Here is a 15,798-nt window from a genome sequence, read left to right on the forward strand (position 1 = left end):
AATCTACGCAAGGTGAGCCCCGTCCACACCTGGAACAAAGCCTTGGCTGCCTCATAATCCTGAATATCTTCATAAATGCGTGCTTCCTCTTCATGCAGAGCTGTCCGGAAGTCTCCAAACAGGATGGGGTCCCTCATCACCGCCTCCACATCATCGTTAAAATGTGCCGTGACTAGGTTTCCTATGTGCTCCTGGACCTTACAACATAAGACCACTTCAGGACCCAAACTCACACCATACGTGTGCTAAGACTTGCCAGAGAAAGAGCAGAGGCTAGGATTATCTGAAGTCATTTGCATTTGATTTTTTTCCCCTTTGCTGCTAAGTATTTAACAATCCACCCTCCTTTATCTATTGACTTCCATTGTTAGTCTCTATTTTTCTGTAAAGTCCCATATAAAAAAAATACATTTAAAAAAATATTGGGTTTTTGTTTTGTACTTTTTCATTTCACCCAGAGACAAATTTTGTGGTTAGAGTTTTGCTTTTTGTTTGTTTGTTTTGAGTTCTGGGTGTTTTTGTTTGTTTGTTTTTTGCATTTGCTGGTACACTTTCAATGTACTGACCAGCTCCTTGTCCGTTTCATTGATCAACCGGTCATGGAAGACTCTCAGACACTCGTTCCTCCAGACTCTCACCATCTGGGTCACCGTCTGGAATCTACAGGATGGAAGGGGCAAAATTAGCCACAGAGTTATCTAGAGAAGAGCAGGCTGGATGCTACTATTTTCAGATTACTATACAGGGTGCAGAAAAGGACATATCTATAGTCTCTCCCCCAACCCAGTTCCATATTAATTGAAACTTAAAGAAGTGAAGTGAAGTGAAAGTTGCTCAGTGTCCGACTCTTTGCAACCCTACAGACTATAAAGTCCGTGGAATTCTTCAGGCTAGAACACTGGAGTGGGTAGCCTTTCCCTTCTCCAGGGGATCTTCCCAAACCAGGGATCGAACCCAAGTCTCCCACATTGCAGGCAGATTCTTTACCAGCTGAGCCACAAGAGAAGACCAAGAATTCTGGAGTGGGTAGCCTATCCCTTCTCCAGGGGATCTTCCTAACCCAGAAATTGAACTGGGGTCTCCTGCATTGCACGCGGATTCTTTACCAACTGAGATATCAGAGAAGCCCGAAACTTAATGGACACTAACAATTTAAATGTAAAGACTATAACCTTGTCATTTATAGCTCCTCCTGCTGCAGAGAAAACAAAGAACATTATCTGCAAGTGATGTAAATGACATGAGAACTTGATGGGACTCCTCCTCACTGGAATTTATGAATTTAACATCAGCTGCGGAACCACTTTCAGCTCCTTTTTCTAAGAACCAGCTCTCAGTTCAGTTCAGTTCAGTCGCTCAGTTGTGTCTGACTCTTTGCGACCCCATGACTCACAGCACGCCAGGCCTCCCTGTCCATCACCAACTCCCGGAGTTAATTCAAACTCATGTCCATCGAGTCAGTGATGCCATCCAGCCATCTCATTCTCTGTCGTCCCCTTCTCCTCCTGCCCCAATCCCTCCCAGCATCAGAGTCTTTTCCCTGACCCTAATTCTGGGTCTTTCTCTGGTTTCTGGCAAAGAGGCCTCACTCCACCCCTAAACACCCAGATCAGCCATCTCCTGAACTGCCATTCTGAACGTTTCAAGGGCACTGAGAGTCACTGTGGGCACGTGGATAGTTCCTGATTCATTTTTCAATATGTTGTGGATTCATAATATAAATCTACAAAATTGGGACATCCCTGAAAATCTACATAGATGAAATATACATTAATGTAAATATACAAAAACATCTAGTTTTCACGAGTAAATTTCTACACCAAGACTTAAATCCCTGTGTCCTCTGTGGTTAACTTCTCCCAAAGACAAATAAAATACAACCAGTTGGCAACTGGAAACAAATCAGTTATTTGAATGAAAGGCTCCACTGGGCAAATTGCACCTTTAGAACTGAGAACAAAGGTCGGCACAACATCCCCACCTCTGGGTTAAACACACCTGTCCACTTGGCCACACCCTTGCCTCTCTTGGCTTCCCCAACCTTCAACTCAAGGGCTCAAGAGGCATCAAGTCTTAACCAAGCATTTGACTCTGTTCTTCATTTAACATAAACAAAAAGACACTGGGTGATTAATTGACACATGGATTCACATCGCATTTCCTGATAGCTCCTCTGTCTTTTTTTTTTAATTGGAGTCTAATTACTTTACATTATTGTATTGGTTTTACCATACATTGACATGAATCCGCCCCGGGTGTACATGTGTTCCCCATCTTGAACCCATTCCCACCTCCCTCCCCACCCCATCCCTCTGGGTCATCCCAGTGCACCAGCCCCGAGCACCCTGTATCATGCATTGAACCTGGACTGGTGATTGGTTTCACATATGATAATATACATGTTTCAATGCCATTCTCCCAAATCATCCCACCCTCGCCCTCTCCCTCAGAGTCCAAAAGACTGTTCTATACATCTGTGTCTCTTTTGCTGTCTCGTATACAGGGTCATCGTTATCATCTTTCTAAATTCCATATATATGCCTTAGTATACTGTATTGGTGTTTTTCTTTCTGGCTTGCTTCACTCTGTATAATAGGCTGAGAAGCTATCATACCAATGAGGCATCTTTTAGTAAGATAAGACGAAACTCACCGTTCCGGGTTAGTGAGGACAAGACCGTTATACACCCGTGAGAGATCTCGAAGGTTAAAGATGTAATGGAACTTGGATGGGGTGGGCGGCAGATCCTGAACAATGTTTTTGTAAAGAGTCAACGTGCAGGATGTCAGCTTGTCACTCACAGCCACGATGCTCTCATGAAACACCTACAGAATGAAAAGACCCGCCCCCCACACTGAGTGTCTATCAATGGATAAATGGATAAGCAAAATGTGGTCCATCCATTATCATGGAATATGATTTGGCCAGGAAGAGGAGCAAAACACTGACACAGGATACAATATAGATGAACCTTGAAGACATCATGCTGAGTGAAAGAAACCAAACACAGAAGACCACATATTGTATGATTCCACTGCTAGGAAGTGTCCAGAGTAGGACAATCCATAGAGACAGAATGCAGATTAGTGACTGCCAGCAGCTGAAGGACAGAATGGAATAGCTGTTTTGGGGGTGATAAAAATATTCTGGAACTAGATAGTGGTGATAGTTGTACAACATTATGAAAGTACTAAGTTTCACTGAACTGTGTATTTTTTAATGGTTTTAATAGCTAGTCTTACATTGCATGAATTTTTCTATAATTTTTAAAACATATTTCATTTATTATTTTATTTATTGGCTGTGCTAGGTCTTTGTTGCTGAGCCAGGGCTTTTCCTAGTTCTGGCAAGTGGGGGTGACTGAGCTGCGGTGCTCAGGCTTCCCACTGCAGTGGCTCCCCCTCAAACACACACCCCGCCCCCAGTGCTGAGCACAGGCTCCCGGCACGCAGGCCCAGCAGTTGAGGCTGACAGGCTTAGCTGCTCCATGGCATATGGGATCCTCCCAGACTAGGGATTGAACCAGTTTCCCCTGCACTGCAGATTCTTAACCACTGGACCAAACACCAGGGAAAACCCATCATAATTTTTTTGTGAGGAGGTAAGACAAAAAAAAAAAAGGAAGGACCAGAGAAACTAATCATCTGATCTGCTTTTGTTTCCCCAGATTTTCACGTTAACTTACAAGTCAACATGATACGAAACCAAAGCCCCAAGTCAACCCTCCATCTGAGAGTGACGTGACTTGCACAGACCTCACAGTTTTGGAAGTGAATGGCTTGTGGTAGGGCATGAACATGCCAGGTGCTCACTGATCACATCTGGCCTTCCCACACCTTCATCTTTCTTGCCTGGTCCCTCAAGGCTTTGAGTGAGCAAGCCTGCTTTAGAAGAGAAATGCCGGGATCAGAGGTCATTATTTAAATGAAGGGGTTCCATTTGTAAAGTGTGAACATGTTAGTCGCTCAGTCATGTCCGACTCTTTGTGACCCCATGGACTGTAGCCCACCCGGCTCCTCTGTCCATGGGATTCTGCAGGCAAGAATACTGGAATGAGTTGCCATTCCCTTCTCCAGGGGATCTTCCTGACCCAGCGTCTCCTGGATTGCAGGCTGATTCTTTAGGGCCTGAGCCACCAGGGAAGCCCATTTGCAGAGGTCATGTAAATCATGGTGCTATAACAGCAGTAACTAGTATCTAATGAGTATTGGTGTGTGCACTGCGCCACACACGTTACATGCATTTTCTCCTTTCATTCTCCCCAAACGTCAGGGAGGCCAGGACCAGCATTACCTCCCTATTATGGATGAGGATGGGCATAGGAGAGAGCTCAAGGGACTTGCCCAAGGAGCAGAATGGGTACTGACTCCAGAGCCCACATCCTGTAGTTGGTTCACTGCTGTCACTCAAGGTGGCCTATGTAACTCAGGGCCACACCACGATTTCCATGGACCCTAGGCACTTGTGCCTTCATGAGCCCCTTCCTCCATAAAAATATATTCGGTTCGGTTCAGTTCAGTCACTCAGTCATACTTAATTATAATTAAATATATTATCTTATATATATTATGATTAACTTGGTATAAAGATGAATATAATCCAGGCTGGATTAGATTGATTCCTTTCTTCTGATTTTGAGAGAAATTAAAACATGTTCATGGGCCTCTAAAAGCACCATGGGCTATAGGTCTTGTGCTTGCTGTGCCAAACGCATACATTGCTACCAAGTTTCCACCTAATACCAGGCCCTCTGGTTTAGACTTCTAATTAAGTTACCCACAGCCTAAATAGGAGAAGAATTTGAAAAAGAATAGGACTTCCCTAAGTCATGTACTGGAGAAGGAAATGGCAACCCACTCCAGTGTTCTTGCCTGGAGAATCCCAGAGACGGCGGAGCCAGGTGGGCTGCCGTCTATGGGGTCGCACAGAGTCGGACACGACTGAAGCGACTTAGCAGCAGCAGCAGGTCATATACACATTGCTGTATTTAAAATGGATAACCAACAAGGACCTGTTGTATAGCACATGGAACCCTACTCCATGTTATGTGGCAGCCTGGATGGGAGGAGGGTTTGGGGAAGAATGGATACATGTATATGTATGGCTGAGTCCCTTCACTGTTCATCGGAAACTGCCACAACATTGTTAATCAGCTATACCCCAATGCAAACTAAAAAGTTAAAAGTTTGAAGGAGAAAAAAAAAAAAGAATAGGACTTTCCTGGTGGTCCAATGGTTAAGAATCTGCCTGCCAATGCAGGAATATAGGTTTGATCTCTGGTCCAGGAATATCCCACATGCTTCATAGCGGCTAATGAAGCCCATGCACCCTAGGGCCCACGCTCCTCAACAATAGAAGATCCTACTCACTGCAACTAGAGAAAGCCTGCACGCTGCGATGAAAACCCAGCATAGTCAAAAATACATGAGTAAAGAAAATTTTTTAAAAATAAAAGGAAAAAAAAAGAATAGATTCATGTATATGCAAAAAAAAAAGTTACCGAGGTGTGGCCCTTGAGGATGGAGGAATAAATTAAGTGCAAAGACTCCTCGGAAGGAAAGGGAATGTTGAAGACACTGAAGAGTGAAGTAAATCTTGGATCAACTTCGTTGCGGCCTCCTCCGGCTTTCCCCATTGCAGCAATAAAGCCGAGGTCTCGGATGCTTTTACAGTTCAGCTCCTTCCCCCGGTCGTACAAGTAGCCTTTTTCCAAGAGCAGTTTGAGCAGGGCAATCGGCTGCTGTGTGCCATATTCATCCACCTCAATTGTTTTAAAGAAAAGGAAGAACAGTGATATTGTAAAGCAGAACCCAGCAAGGCCTTTGCTGACCATCTCAACTAAATCCCCTGGAGAAGGGAAAGGCTACTCACTCCAGTATTCTGGCCTAGAGAAGTCTATGGACTGTAGAGTCCATGGGGTCACAAAGAGTCGGACATGACTAAGCGACTTTCACTTTCATTTCAGCTAAACCCATCTCTCCTTTCACCCTCTCAGAGTGCTCTGCTTTATTCACTGGGCTTCTCAAAGTTTGCAGTTCTGTATATTCATTTGTAGTTTTTTTTTTTTTTAATATGTCCCTCTCTAGATTGTAAACTCCCTGAAGGCAGGAGCTACATATATTTTGTTCATCACTTCACAGCACCAGTCCCCCATAGGAGATGCTCAATAAATATGTCAATTGGATGGATGGATGGATGGATGGATAAACAAGTGTATGGCTGGCTGGCTGGATGCCTAGATCTATAGATGCATAGATGGATGGATGTATGCATGGATATAAACATGGGTGAATAAATGCATGGATGGATGGATGGAGAGATGGATGGATGCATGGATAGATGGATGGATTCATGGATGGATGGAGAGATGGATGGGTGTATGGATAGATGGATCCTGGCTTTGTAAACAGTCCATCTAGAAGATACATTTTTGGTGGGGGGAACGGTTCTGCAGCCATGATAATAAATTTAAACACCAGTACTAAGAAAACTTTGCACCTCTTAGGCTCTAGCCCCAGAAGCAAACTCACGGTGCCTGTGAACATTCCCTTTCCTTGGTAAATCTAGAGGAATTCTTAGGAAGTGCCTGCCCTTACACTTCCCGTGTATGTCACTCAGTCATGTCTGACTCTTTTATGACCCCATGGGCTGTAGCCTGTAAGGCTCCTCTTTCCATGGGATTCCCCAGGCAAGAATACCGGAGTGGTTGCCACTTCCTACTCCAGGGGATCTTCCTGACCCAGGGATTGAACCCACATCTCCCGCATCTACTGCACTGGCAGACAGGTTCTTTACCACTGCACCACCTGGCTTCCCAGGTGTACAGGACTGAGAACAGTATTATTATCTAAAGTACAGCTCATCTGGAACCACTTACTCGAACATACACCGAACTGTGTACACTGAATATAGTTCAGAAGCTGCCTGCTACCTGCTTTAATCCTTGGAGAAACCAAGGAACGCATCTAAGGAAAGAGTCCCTCCAGTCACATGGTGCCCTAAGCTGACTCTCCATAACCTGGCCCTACAGACATTGTGAAGAATAAAAGACAGACGCTTTCACGTTTGCACAGACCCATTACATGGCCCCGCCACTGACCCCCCACCTCCCCGCCTCGGCCTCACCAACCTTCGGCATGTTCATGTCATCCATGAACACCAGGAGGCGTTTTCCCATGGGTGGGCCATAAGTGTCTTTGGTTCGTTTTTCCACGTTGGCTTCTAAATTTCTTTGGATATCCATGGACGTGGTGCGGGAGGAGAAACTGACCATTAACACAATCTGAAACAGAAAGAGATAATTCCAAAACACGATCTTTTTTCATGGTACCTACATGAAATATTTGATTGTAAGCTACCATCTATTTTACAGATTCACTGGTGTCTGAACTAACTTTTTTGCAACCCAATATGAGTCTGAAGTTCATTGTATATTTTAATGCTAAAGCAAGAATACCTCTTTCGTTATGGCAGGTTGTAAGAGGCAAAAACTAGTTGCCAGGTGAACGGTGTGGACTGGGGAGCAATGTGGATTGGTCGGGGGAGGGGGGAGTACTGGGCCTACACAGTTCTAACCAGGTGACCTCAGAACCATTGCTTAAATTTTTTCTCAGAGCCTCCTTTTTCTCATCTGAAAGATTATTTTAATGACATTTACTTGGACTACTTCACAGAGTGACTTTTATCATGTGAGATGAAATATATCAAAGTATTTTCAAAATGACAAAGCAATATTCAAATATAAATTACTACCATGCCTGCCACATCTTAATAAAAAAGTCAAAGAGAGCACAAACATGGGATTAGCAGATGCAAACTAGTATATACTGAGTGCATAAACAACAAAGTCCTACTATACAGCACAGGGAACTATATTCAGAAAGTGCACATATATATGTGTGTTTGTCTGTTAATCGTTCAGTCATGTCCAACTCTTTGCTACCCCATGGACTGCAGCCCACCAGGCTCCTCTGCCCATGGAATTCTCCAGGCAAGAATACTGGAGTGGGTTGCCATTCTCTTCTCCAGGGGATCTTTCTGACCCAGGGATCAAACCTGAGTTTCCTGTATTACTGGCAGATTCTTTACTGTCTGAGCCATCAGAGAAGCCTATATAAAGAAACTATACATGTATATATATATGTGTGTGTATATAAACACATATAAACTATATATGTGTATATAAAACTGAGTCATTTTGCTGTATAGCAGTAATTAACACAACATTGTAAATCAACTATACTTCAGTAAAAAAATTTTTTTTAAAGAAAACACAAACAGCCACTGATTAGTCCTTGGAAGTAATTGCTGAGAGAAAGGTGAGGGAGGGCCCCTGATCCCTCTGTGGGGTGGACATTTTCATGTACATGTACTTGGGGTTTCTCCCTCACCCCTTCTTGGAGCAATTAATGACAGATCATTGATCAGTGGCTCCCATACTTAATTATGCATCAGAACCACCTGGAGGGATCTTGCCCCTCAGCCCAGTGGGTTCCCATCCTTAGAGTTTCCGATTCAGTAGGTCCCAGTTTAAGCAAGTTTTCAGGTGATGCTTAGGCTGCAGGTCCAGGGACCACACTTTAAGAACCCCTGTGGGACTTCCCTGAGGGTCCAGTGGTTAAGAATCCACTTGCCAACGCAGGGGACATGAGTTCAATCCCTGGTCAGGGAACTAAGGTCCCACATGCCTCAGAGCAATTAAGCCCATGTGCCTAGAGCCCATGCTCTGCAACAAGAGAAGCCACCACAATGAGAAGTCTGTATCACAACTAGAGAGTAGCCCCTGCTTGCCACAACTAGAGAAAGCGCGCACACAGCAACAAAGACCCAGGGCAACCAAAAATATAAATAAATAAAAAAGAACCACTGCCTTAGATAACACCCTTCTACTAGGTGCCCACGAGTGCAGGTGCCCCTGACCCGAACATCGGAGGATAAACATGCATGTCTTTGTTGTGAGCATGTGTGGATGTGTCTTTCTTTTTTTGTCTCACCTTGAGGCTTGCCAGATTTCAGTTCCCTGACCGGGAGTTGAATCTCCACGGTGAAAGCGTGGAGTCCTAACCACTGAACTGTGCAGAAAGTCCCTGGATGTGTCTTGTTGGACCTATGAGCACCAGCTGCTGAGTCTTGGTGGAGAGGAGCACAGAGGCTGGCGGGGGTGGGGCTACTGAAGTCAAGTTTTCTTTGCCCAGCTCCATAAACTTGTAGGCCCCTCTGGCTGTAAACATTCCTCAAGTGCCCTCCACAATGGCATTCCTAAAGCTAAATAGCCATGCTTGCACACGCCAGTACATGAGTGAGTTTGACCATCCATTTGGAGGCAGCCAGGTCCAATCCTGCCCTCAACCATTATGTGCCCATCGCAAACCCAGGCTGACCACTGCCTACCCCGGAGGGCCACAAGATTTTCCCGGAGCCCCTCTGCCACGTGTAGCACAGGCGTAAGAAAGAGTCAGAGAGGAAAGCAGTGGGAAGCTTTTCTCCTCTTGGAGGTTCCAGAAGGCCAGAATCAGAATCAAGAACCTCAAAGATGGACAACATTAACAAGGAACTGAATAAGTGCGTGGACCGGGGACAAGTATGTGACAGCTGGACATCCCGAAAATCACGGGCAGCTTCTTGGAAGAGACAAGAGTCTTTACTTGGTAATAAAACATTAAGTAGGGAATGGGGCCTCCCAGGTGGCGCTAGTGGTAAAGAACCCGCCTGCCAATAGTAAGAAACACGGGTTTGATCCCTGGGTCAGGAAGATCTTCTGGGGGAGGAAATGACAACCCACTCCAGTTTTCTTGCCTGGAGAATCTCATGGACAGAGGAGCATGGTGGGCTACAGTCTGTAGGGTCGCAAAGAGTCAGACACGACTTAGCACTAGCACTCCCTGATTGTCCACTGGCTAAGACTCTGAGTTCCCACTGCAGGGGGCCCAGGTTGGATCCCTGGTCATGGAACTAGATCCTACATGCCACAACTAAAGGTCCCACATGCTGCAAATTTTAAAAAGTTAAATAAAAATTGTTTCAAAGCAGGAGAGTTGCAACAGTGAGCAGGTGGGCCATGTAGGATTTCTCGGAGTACACAGAAGGGAGAAACGCAGGGACCATCCTTCCTAACATCTCGGTGCACCTGGCATGTTCTGCACAATCATGTTCCATGCATGATTCATTTTCATGTCTGGGTCCTATCTTAACGAGAGCGGACCTTAATAGCTTTGTTCACTGTCGTTTGCACTGGAGTACCCAAACCCTCCCATGTCTGGCACATGGCTGGAGGAAGGAAATGAAAAACCACAAAATGGTGATGAGGAATGTAACTGCCAGCCTTCAAGACGACCCCCAATCACCCTCACCTCCAGGTACCCACACCCTGTGTAACCCCTTCCTATGCTGCATCAGAGTGGGCCACTGTAGTACCTCTGTGATCCACAAAATGTAGCAAAAGTGATAGTGTGGGGTTTCCTGGATCATACAAAGCATTGCAGCATCTGCTTTTCTACCTTGGACATTCACTCTGAGGGAAGTCAGCTGCCAGGTCGAGAAGACAATAGCAGGTGCAGTGGTTAAGAATCTGCCTGCCAATGCAAAGGACACAGGTTCGATCCCTGGTTGAGGAACTAAGATCCCACATGCTGTGGGGCAACTAAGCCCATGCACCACAACTACTGAGCCCACACATCCTAAAACGTGTGTTCCACAACAAGAGGAGCCACTGCAATGAGGGAGCCCATGCACCTGAACTAGAAAGTAGCCCCTGCTTGCCACAAGTAGAGAAAGCTCGCGTGTAGCAACAAAGAACCAGTGCAGCCATAAAACAGATAAGTGAATAAATAGTCTTCAGGGAAAAAAATAAAGGAGTACACCAGCAGTGTGCTTGGAGAGGCTCACATGGTGGGGAATTCATGCCGAACATCTCAAAAGAGGATTCGTCAAGCCTTCAGATGACCTCAGCGCTGGTCAGTCTTGCCATCTCATGAAAAAGCCTGGGCTAGAACCACCAGCTAAGCCACCCCCAGATTCCAGATCTGCAGAAACTGTGAGATAGTATTTGTTGTATGAACTGCTTTGTGTTGGGGTAATTTGTTATTTGCCCATAGATACAAATAATGACTTACATTAGTCTCTTCATTCAGGTTTTTCAGGAAGTTGTGGGTAGTGGCTGTCTTGGATGTACCAGATTCACCAACCAAAAGAACAGGTTGCTTAATCTTAACCATTTGTTCCAGTGTCCAGGTAGTACGGGTCGTATCCACTGTGTGAACTAAAGAACATATGAAGAATTAGAGCATCACAGAAACACCAATAAGGTGCACACTGGGCAGCTTGGGGTTTCCCAGGATCCCATAAATCCCATAAGAAGCATCAGCAGAAACCCAAGAGGTGACCTTGAAAACATATAAATGGAGAAGCTCACTACCCTTAATGATTATTTCTAATAGCTTTATGGAGGTATAATTCACAGACCATGAAATTCATTCCAATATTAAGTGTGTATTTTGAGGAGTTTGATACATTTTTACAGCTGTGTCATCATAACATACAAGTGTAGAAACCCAAACTGTTTCAATATCCAATTCTGACTTATACTCAGGATATTGAAAACTCCCAGGTTCTCTGCTGCCTAAGTCACTTATCAAGACTTGTTTCCCGACCAACAGCTTCCTCTGAGGGCTTCCCAGGTGGCTCAGTTGTAACGAGTTCACCTGCCAAGCAGGAGACGCAGCTTTGATCCCTGGGTCAGGAAGATCTCCCAGAGGAGGCAATGGCAGCCCACTCGAGTATTCGGGCCTGGGAAATCCCATGGACAGAGGAGCATGGGGGGCTACAGTCCATGGGGTCTCAAAGAGTCGGACTTGACTTAGTGACAGACTTTCACTTTTTTCAGCTTCCTCTGAAGAGAGTATCAAACCTTCAAGTCAAATCTGGCTTACTCCTACACTGGCAGCTTTAAATCCTGATTGGTTCCTGAGAAAACAGGTATGCTTCATTCTATAAGAACTCTATACCAACCAAAATCAGATATTCGTTTCATGGAATATCTTGAGCCTCCATGGTATCCAAATAGCCAGAGTTAAATACAGCTCAATACACAACATCCATAGTACACTACTTCTCAAGGCAGCATCTCTTACAAAATGCTGCCTTAGTCATTTCTCTTTCCTTCCTTCCAGCGTCCCTCCCCATGCCCAGACAGCTCTATGGGGCAGAAGGGAGCCTGTGCAAGGTAAGCAGAAGCAGAGGAGCATCCTACCCACCTCAAGCCCTGCCACCCTCCCTGGCAGGGAGGATCCACCTGCCAGGCAAAAGAGCTGAGGGGTATAGACATCTTCAGATGTCCAGAGGCACATAAAAGGAATCCAAAGTGCCACCCTCTTGGCAAAACCCATGGCTCACGTTCAATTTCTCCCAACCAGCACTCTGGGTGGGGCTTAACCGAGTCTTCGGTTCTCACGTACCCAGGATGTCAACAAATTTACTCTCACGGGAATGAACATACTCTGGAACTAACTGATTCCACGGTATCCATTTCTTCTGTGTGGAATCAAAGTGAAAGTCATACAAGGTTGGAAGGTGACCTGTAATAAAAAGTGGTCAGTTTTGTTTTGATTGTGGACATGGAAATACAGAATCAGCTCTGCCTCATGCTTGAAATGAACCAAAGCTATTTGTTCCCTGGATCGCAACTTAATTGGATAAACTGATAGCTACAGATGGATGGATGGAGATAGATAAAGATGGATGGATGAATAAATATAAATAGACATAGATACACAGATACAAATGGATGGAAGGATGAACAGATAGGTGAAAAGTGAAGGTGTTAGTCACTCAGTCGTGTCTGCTTCTTTGCGACCCTATGGACTGTATCCCACCAGGCTCCTCTGTTCATGGAATTCTCCAGGCAAAAATACTGGAGTCAGTAGCCATACCCTTCTCCAGGGGACCTTCCTGACCCAGGGATCGAACCCACGTCTCCTGCATTGCAGATGGATTCTTTACAGTCTGAGCCACCAGAGAAGCCCAAACTGTTAGTCATTCCAACTCTTTGTGACCCCATGGACCTGCCAGACTCCTCTGTCAATGGGATAGGTAAATAGTGAGAGATAAATATGGATGGATGGAAAAAAGAAGAAAGAAAGGAAAGATAGATTTAAATAAAACCAAACTAAGGAACCCAGAAGAAGGCTCAGAAAGGAAAGGGCCTGGAAGTCAGAGCTGTGAGCAAGGTGAAGGGGCTCAGTGAGGACACAGAGTGAAAAGAAAGGCCTAGGACCAAATCCTGCTATGATGAAGGGGCCGAGGTAGGGGACTCAACAAAAGAAACCGCAGGCATGGCCAGAATGGAGTAGGATGGAAAAGAATTTTTAAGAAGGCAGAAAGCAGCACCATGCCTGATACTGGGGCAAGGTCAGGGAGGCAAAGATCAGAAGAGGCTATCAGACCCGGCAACAAGAAGGCAGTGCAGGTGTTGGCTGGGAGCACTTTGGGTGGAGATGTGCAGAAGGGAGGTGGGAGGCAGATGGTTGAGAAGTGGTGGGATGAAAGAGAAAGCAGCTCGAGGACAATCTTTCAGGACAAGTGGCTTTAAAAGGGAAGAGGCAGGGACTTCCCTGATGGTCCAGTGGCTAAGATTCTGAGCTCCCAATGCCGGGTGTCTGGGTTTGATCCCTGATTGGGGAACTAGATCCTACACACTGTAACTAAAGATCCTGTGCGCTATAATTAAGACCCAGTGCAGCCAAATAATTTAAAAAAAAAAAAAAGGAAGACGCAGAGAGACATCTCTAGAAGGGGCTAGGATTAGGAAGGCTTTACTGGAACATGTCAAAGAGCCAGTGGGACGGGGTTGGTAGAGATGGACAGATGGAAAATATAAAAGAGAGAGGAGAAAACCTGTGAAGCCAAGAGCCTGAAGAGGTGGGAGGCGACAGATCTCAAAGCTCTGGGCAGGTTCAGCTTGGCAAGAGGAGGGTCTCCTCGCCCCTGAGAAAGGAGGCAGGAGAAGATGGGGGCTGGAAAAATTCCTATCTGACAGTGTGGGTTTTTCCTGTTCAAGGAAGGAAGAAGGTCATCTGCAGAGATAGGGGCGAGGGCCTGGTGGAGATTTGGAGAAAAGGGAAATGAATTACCCCTGTGAGGATAGGAGAGGGAGTTCAAGATTGAATTTATGGAGGTGTGGAGTTTGATCCCTGGGTTGGGGAGAACCCTTGGAGAAGGGAATGGCAACCCACTCCAGTATTCTTGCCTGGAGAACCCCACGGACAGAGGAGCCTGGCCACAGTCTACAGGGTCACAAAGAGTCAGACACAACTGAGCGACTACCACTTTCACTTTCAGTCTTCATAGTGATTTTCTCGGTACCATTCAAACCCTGGGGAGGCAGAGAAGGCGGGCGTGGGTTGTCTCAGACAGATTCAACAGAAGGGCAAAATTAGGCAAGAGGGCCAGGAAAGTTAGGCAAGAGAGAATGAAGCAACGGGGCAGCAGAAAAGGATTTAGAAGGTTCAGAAGGTGGTGGGAAGACAGGGAGGGGCAGGGGATAGTCCCCATGAGGCCCACTGAGAACACACGTGGCAGGAGTCACAGAAGCCAATGGTGGGCGGGGAGTGGAAGGTATAACTATGCAGTAGACAGAACAGCATTGAGTGTTATGGGCTAGCATGAGGTCAAAGGACCCAGATGCTGGAGCTGAACACAGAAGGCGTTTGGAAGTGGGTTGTCTACAGGGCCATTCAAGTTCTCAAGCTGAGGGCAAGCTAAGGGAGAAAGACCAGACCAGGATCAGCATCGTCTCTGTGAGGGGTGAGGATTGCAGGTGGCAGGAGCATGTAGCCAGCACGGAGGGCATAACTGGGAAGCTGCCCCCAGAAGGGAGACTCAGGTTTCTGAAAAAGTGCAAGAAAACTAACCCTCAAAAGACCCCAGACTTTTTTTAAAACTACAACCTGCCTTCTTGGGAGAAAGCAGATATATACGTATATATATATTTATTTTTATGTATTTACTTGGCTTCTCCGGGTCTTAGTAGTAGCAGAGTCGTGGTACATGGGATCTAGTTCCCTAACCAGGGATTGAACCCAGGTCCCCTGCATTGGGAGCATGATGTCTTAGGCATTGGGCCACCAGGGAAGTCCTAAGACCACAGACTTTTTTTTAAAGTAATTAATTTATTTTAATTGGAGGCTAATTACTTTACAATATTGTGGTGGTTTTTGCCATACATTGACATGAATCATCCACAGATGTACATGTGTCCCCCATCCCGAACCCACCTCCCACCTCCCTCCCCATCCCATCCCTCTGGGTTGTCCCAGGCTACTGGCTTTGAGTGCCCTGTTTCATGCATTGAACTTGGACTGGTCATCTAGTTCACATATGGTAATATACATGTTTCAGTGCTATTTTCTCAAATCATCCCAATCTCGCCTTCTCCCACAGAGTCCCAAAAGTCTGTTCTTTATACCTAGGTCTCTTTTGCTGTCTCACATATAGGGTCGTTGTTACTATTTTTCTAAATTCCATATATATGCATTAATATACTGTATTGGTGTTTTTCTTTCTGACTTACTTAACCCTGTATACTAGGCTTCAGTTTCATCCACCTCACTAGAACTGATTCAAATGTATTCTTTTTAATGGCTGAGTAATAGTCCATTGTGTATATGTACCACAGCTTTCTTATCCATTTGTCTGCTGATGGACATCTAGGTTGCTTCCACGTCCTAGCTATTGTAAACAGTGCTGCGATGAACACTGGCGTACATGTGTCTCATTCAATTCTGGTTTCCTCCATGTATATGC

The 15,798-nt window shown here is 45.5% G+C and overlaps 1 protein-coding gene across 2 annotated transcripts in view; it reads right to left on the reverse strand.

The window, feature by feature from the left end:
* The window catches only part of DNAH10 (dynein axonemal heavy chain 10), a 156,602-nt gene that overhangs the window by 57,211 nt on the left and 83,593 nt on the right, over nt 1-15,798 (reverse strand). For both annotated transcript variants that reach the window (XM_088828117.1, XM_055404325.2), the window contains 7 exons: nt 12,453-12,572; nt 11,112-11,257; nt 7,130-7,282; nt 5,501-5,761; nt 2,653-2,825; nt 567-660; nt 30-197 (listed from right to left, as the gene is read on the reverse strand). In XM_088828117.1, the coding sequence (XP_088684243.1) occupies nt 30-197; nt 567-660; nt 2,653-2,825; nt 5,501-5,761; nt 7,130-7,282; nt 11,112-11,257; nt 12,453-12,572 (1,115 nt within the window). The remainder of the gene's footprint in view (nt 1-29; nt 198-566; nt 661-2,652; nt 2,826-5,500; nt 5,762-7,129; nt 7,283-11,111; nt 11,258-12,452; nt 12,573-15,798) is intronic.

The sequence above is a fragment of the Moschus berezovskii genome, chromosome 19 (assembly GCF_049115385.1).
Source record: "Moschus berezovskii isolate FMDL1 chromosome 19, NW_MosBer_1.0, whole genome shotgun sequence".
NCBI classification, from domain to species: domain Eukaryota; kingdom Metazoa; phylum Chordata; class Mammalia; order Artiodactyla; family Moschidae; genus Moschus; species Moschus berezovskii.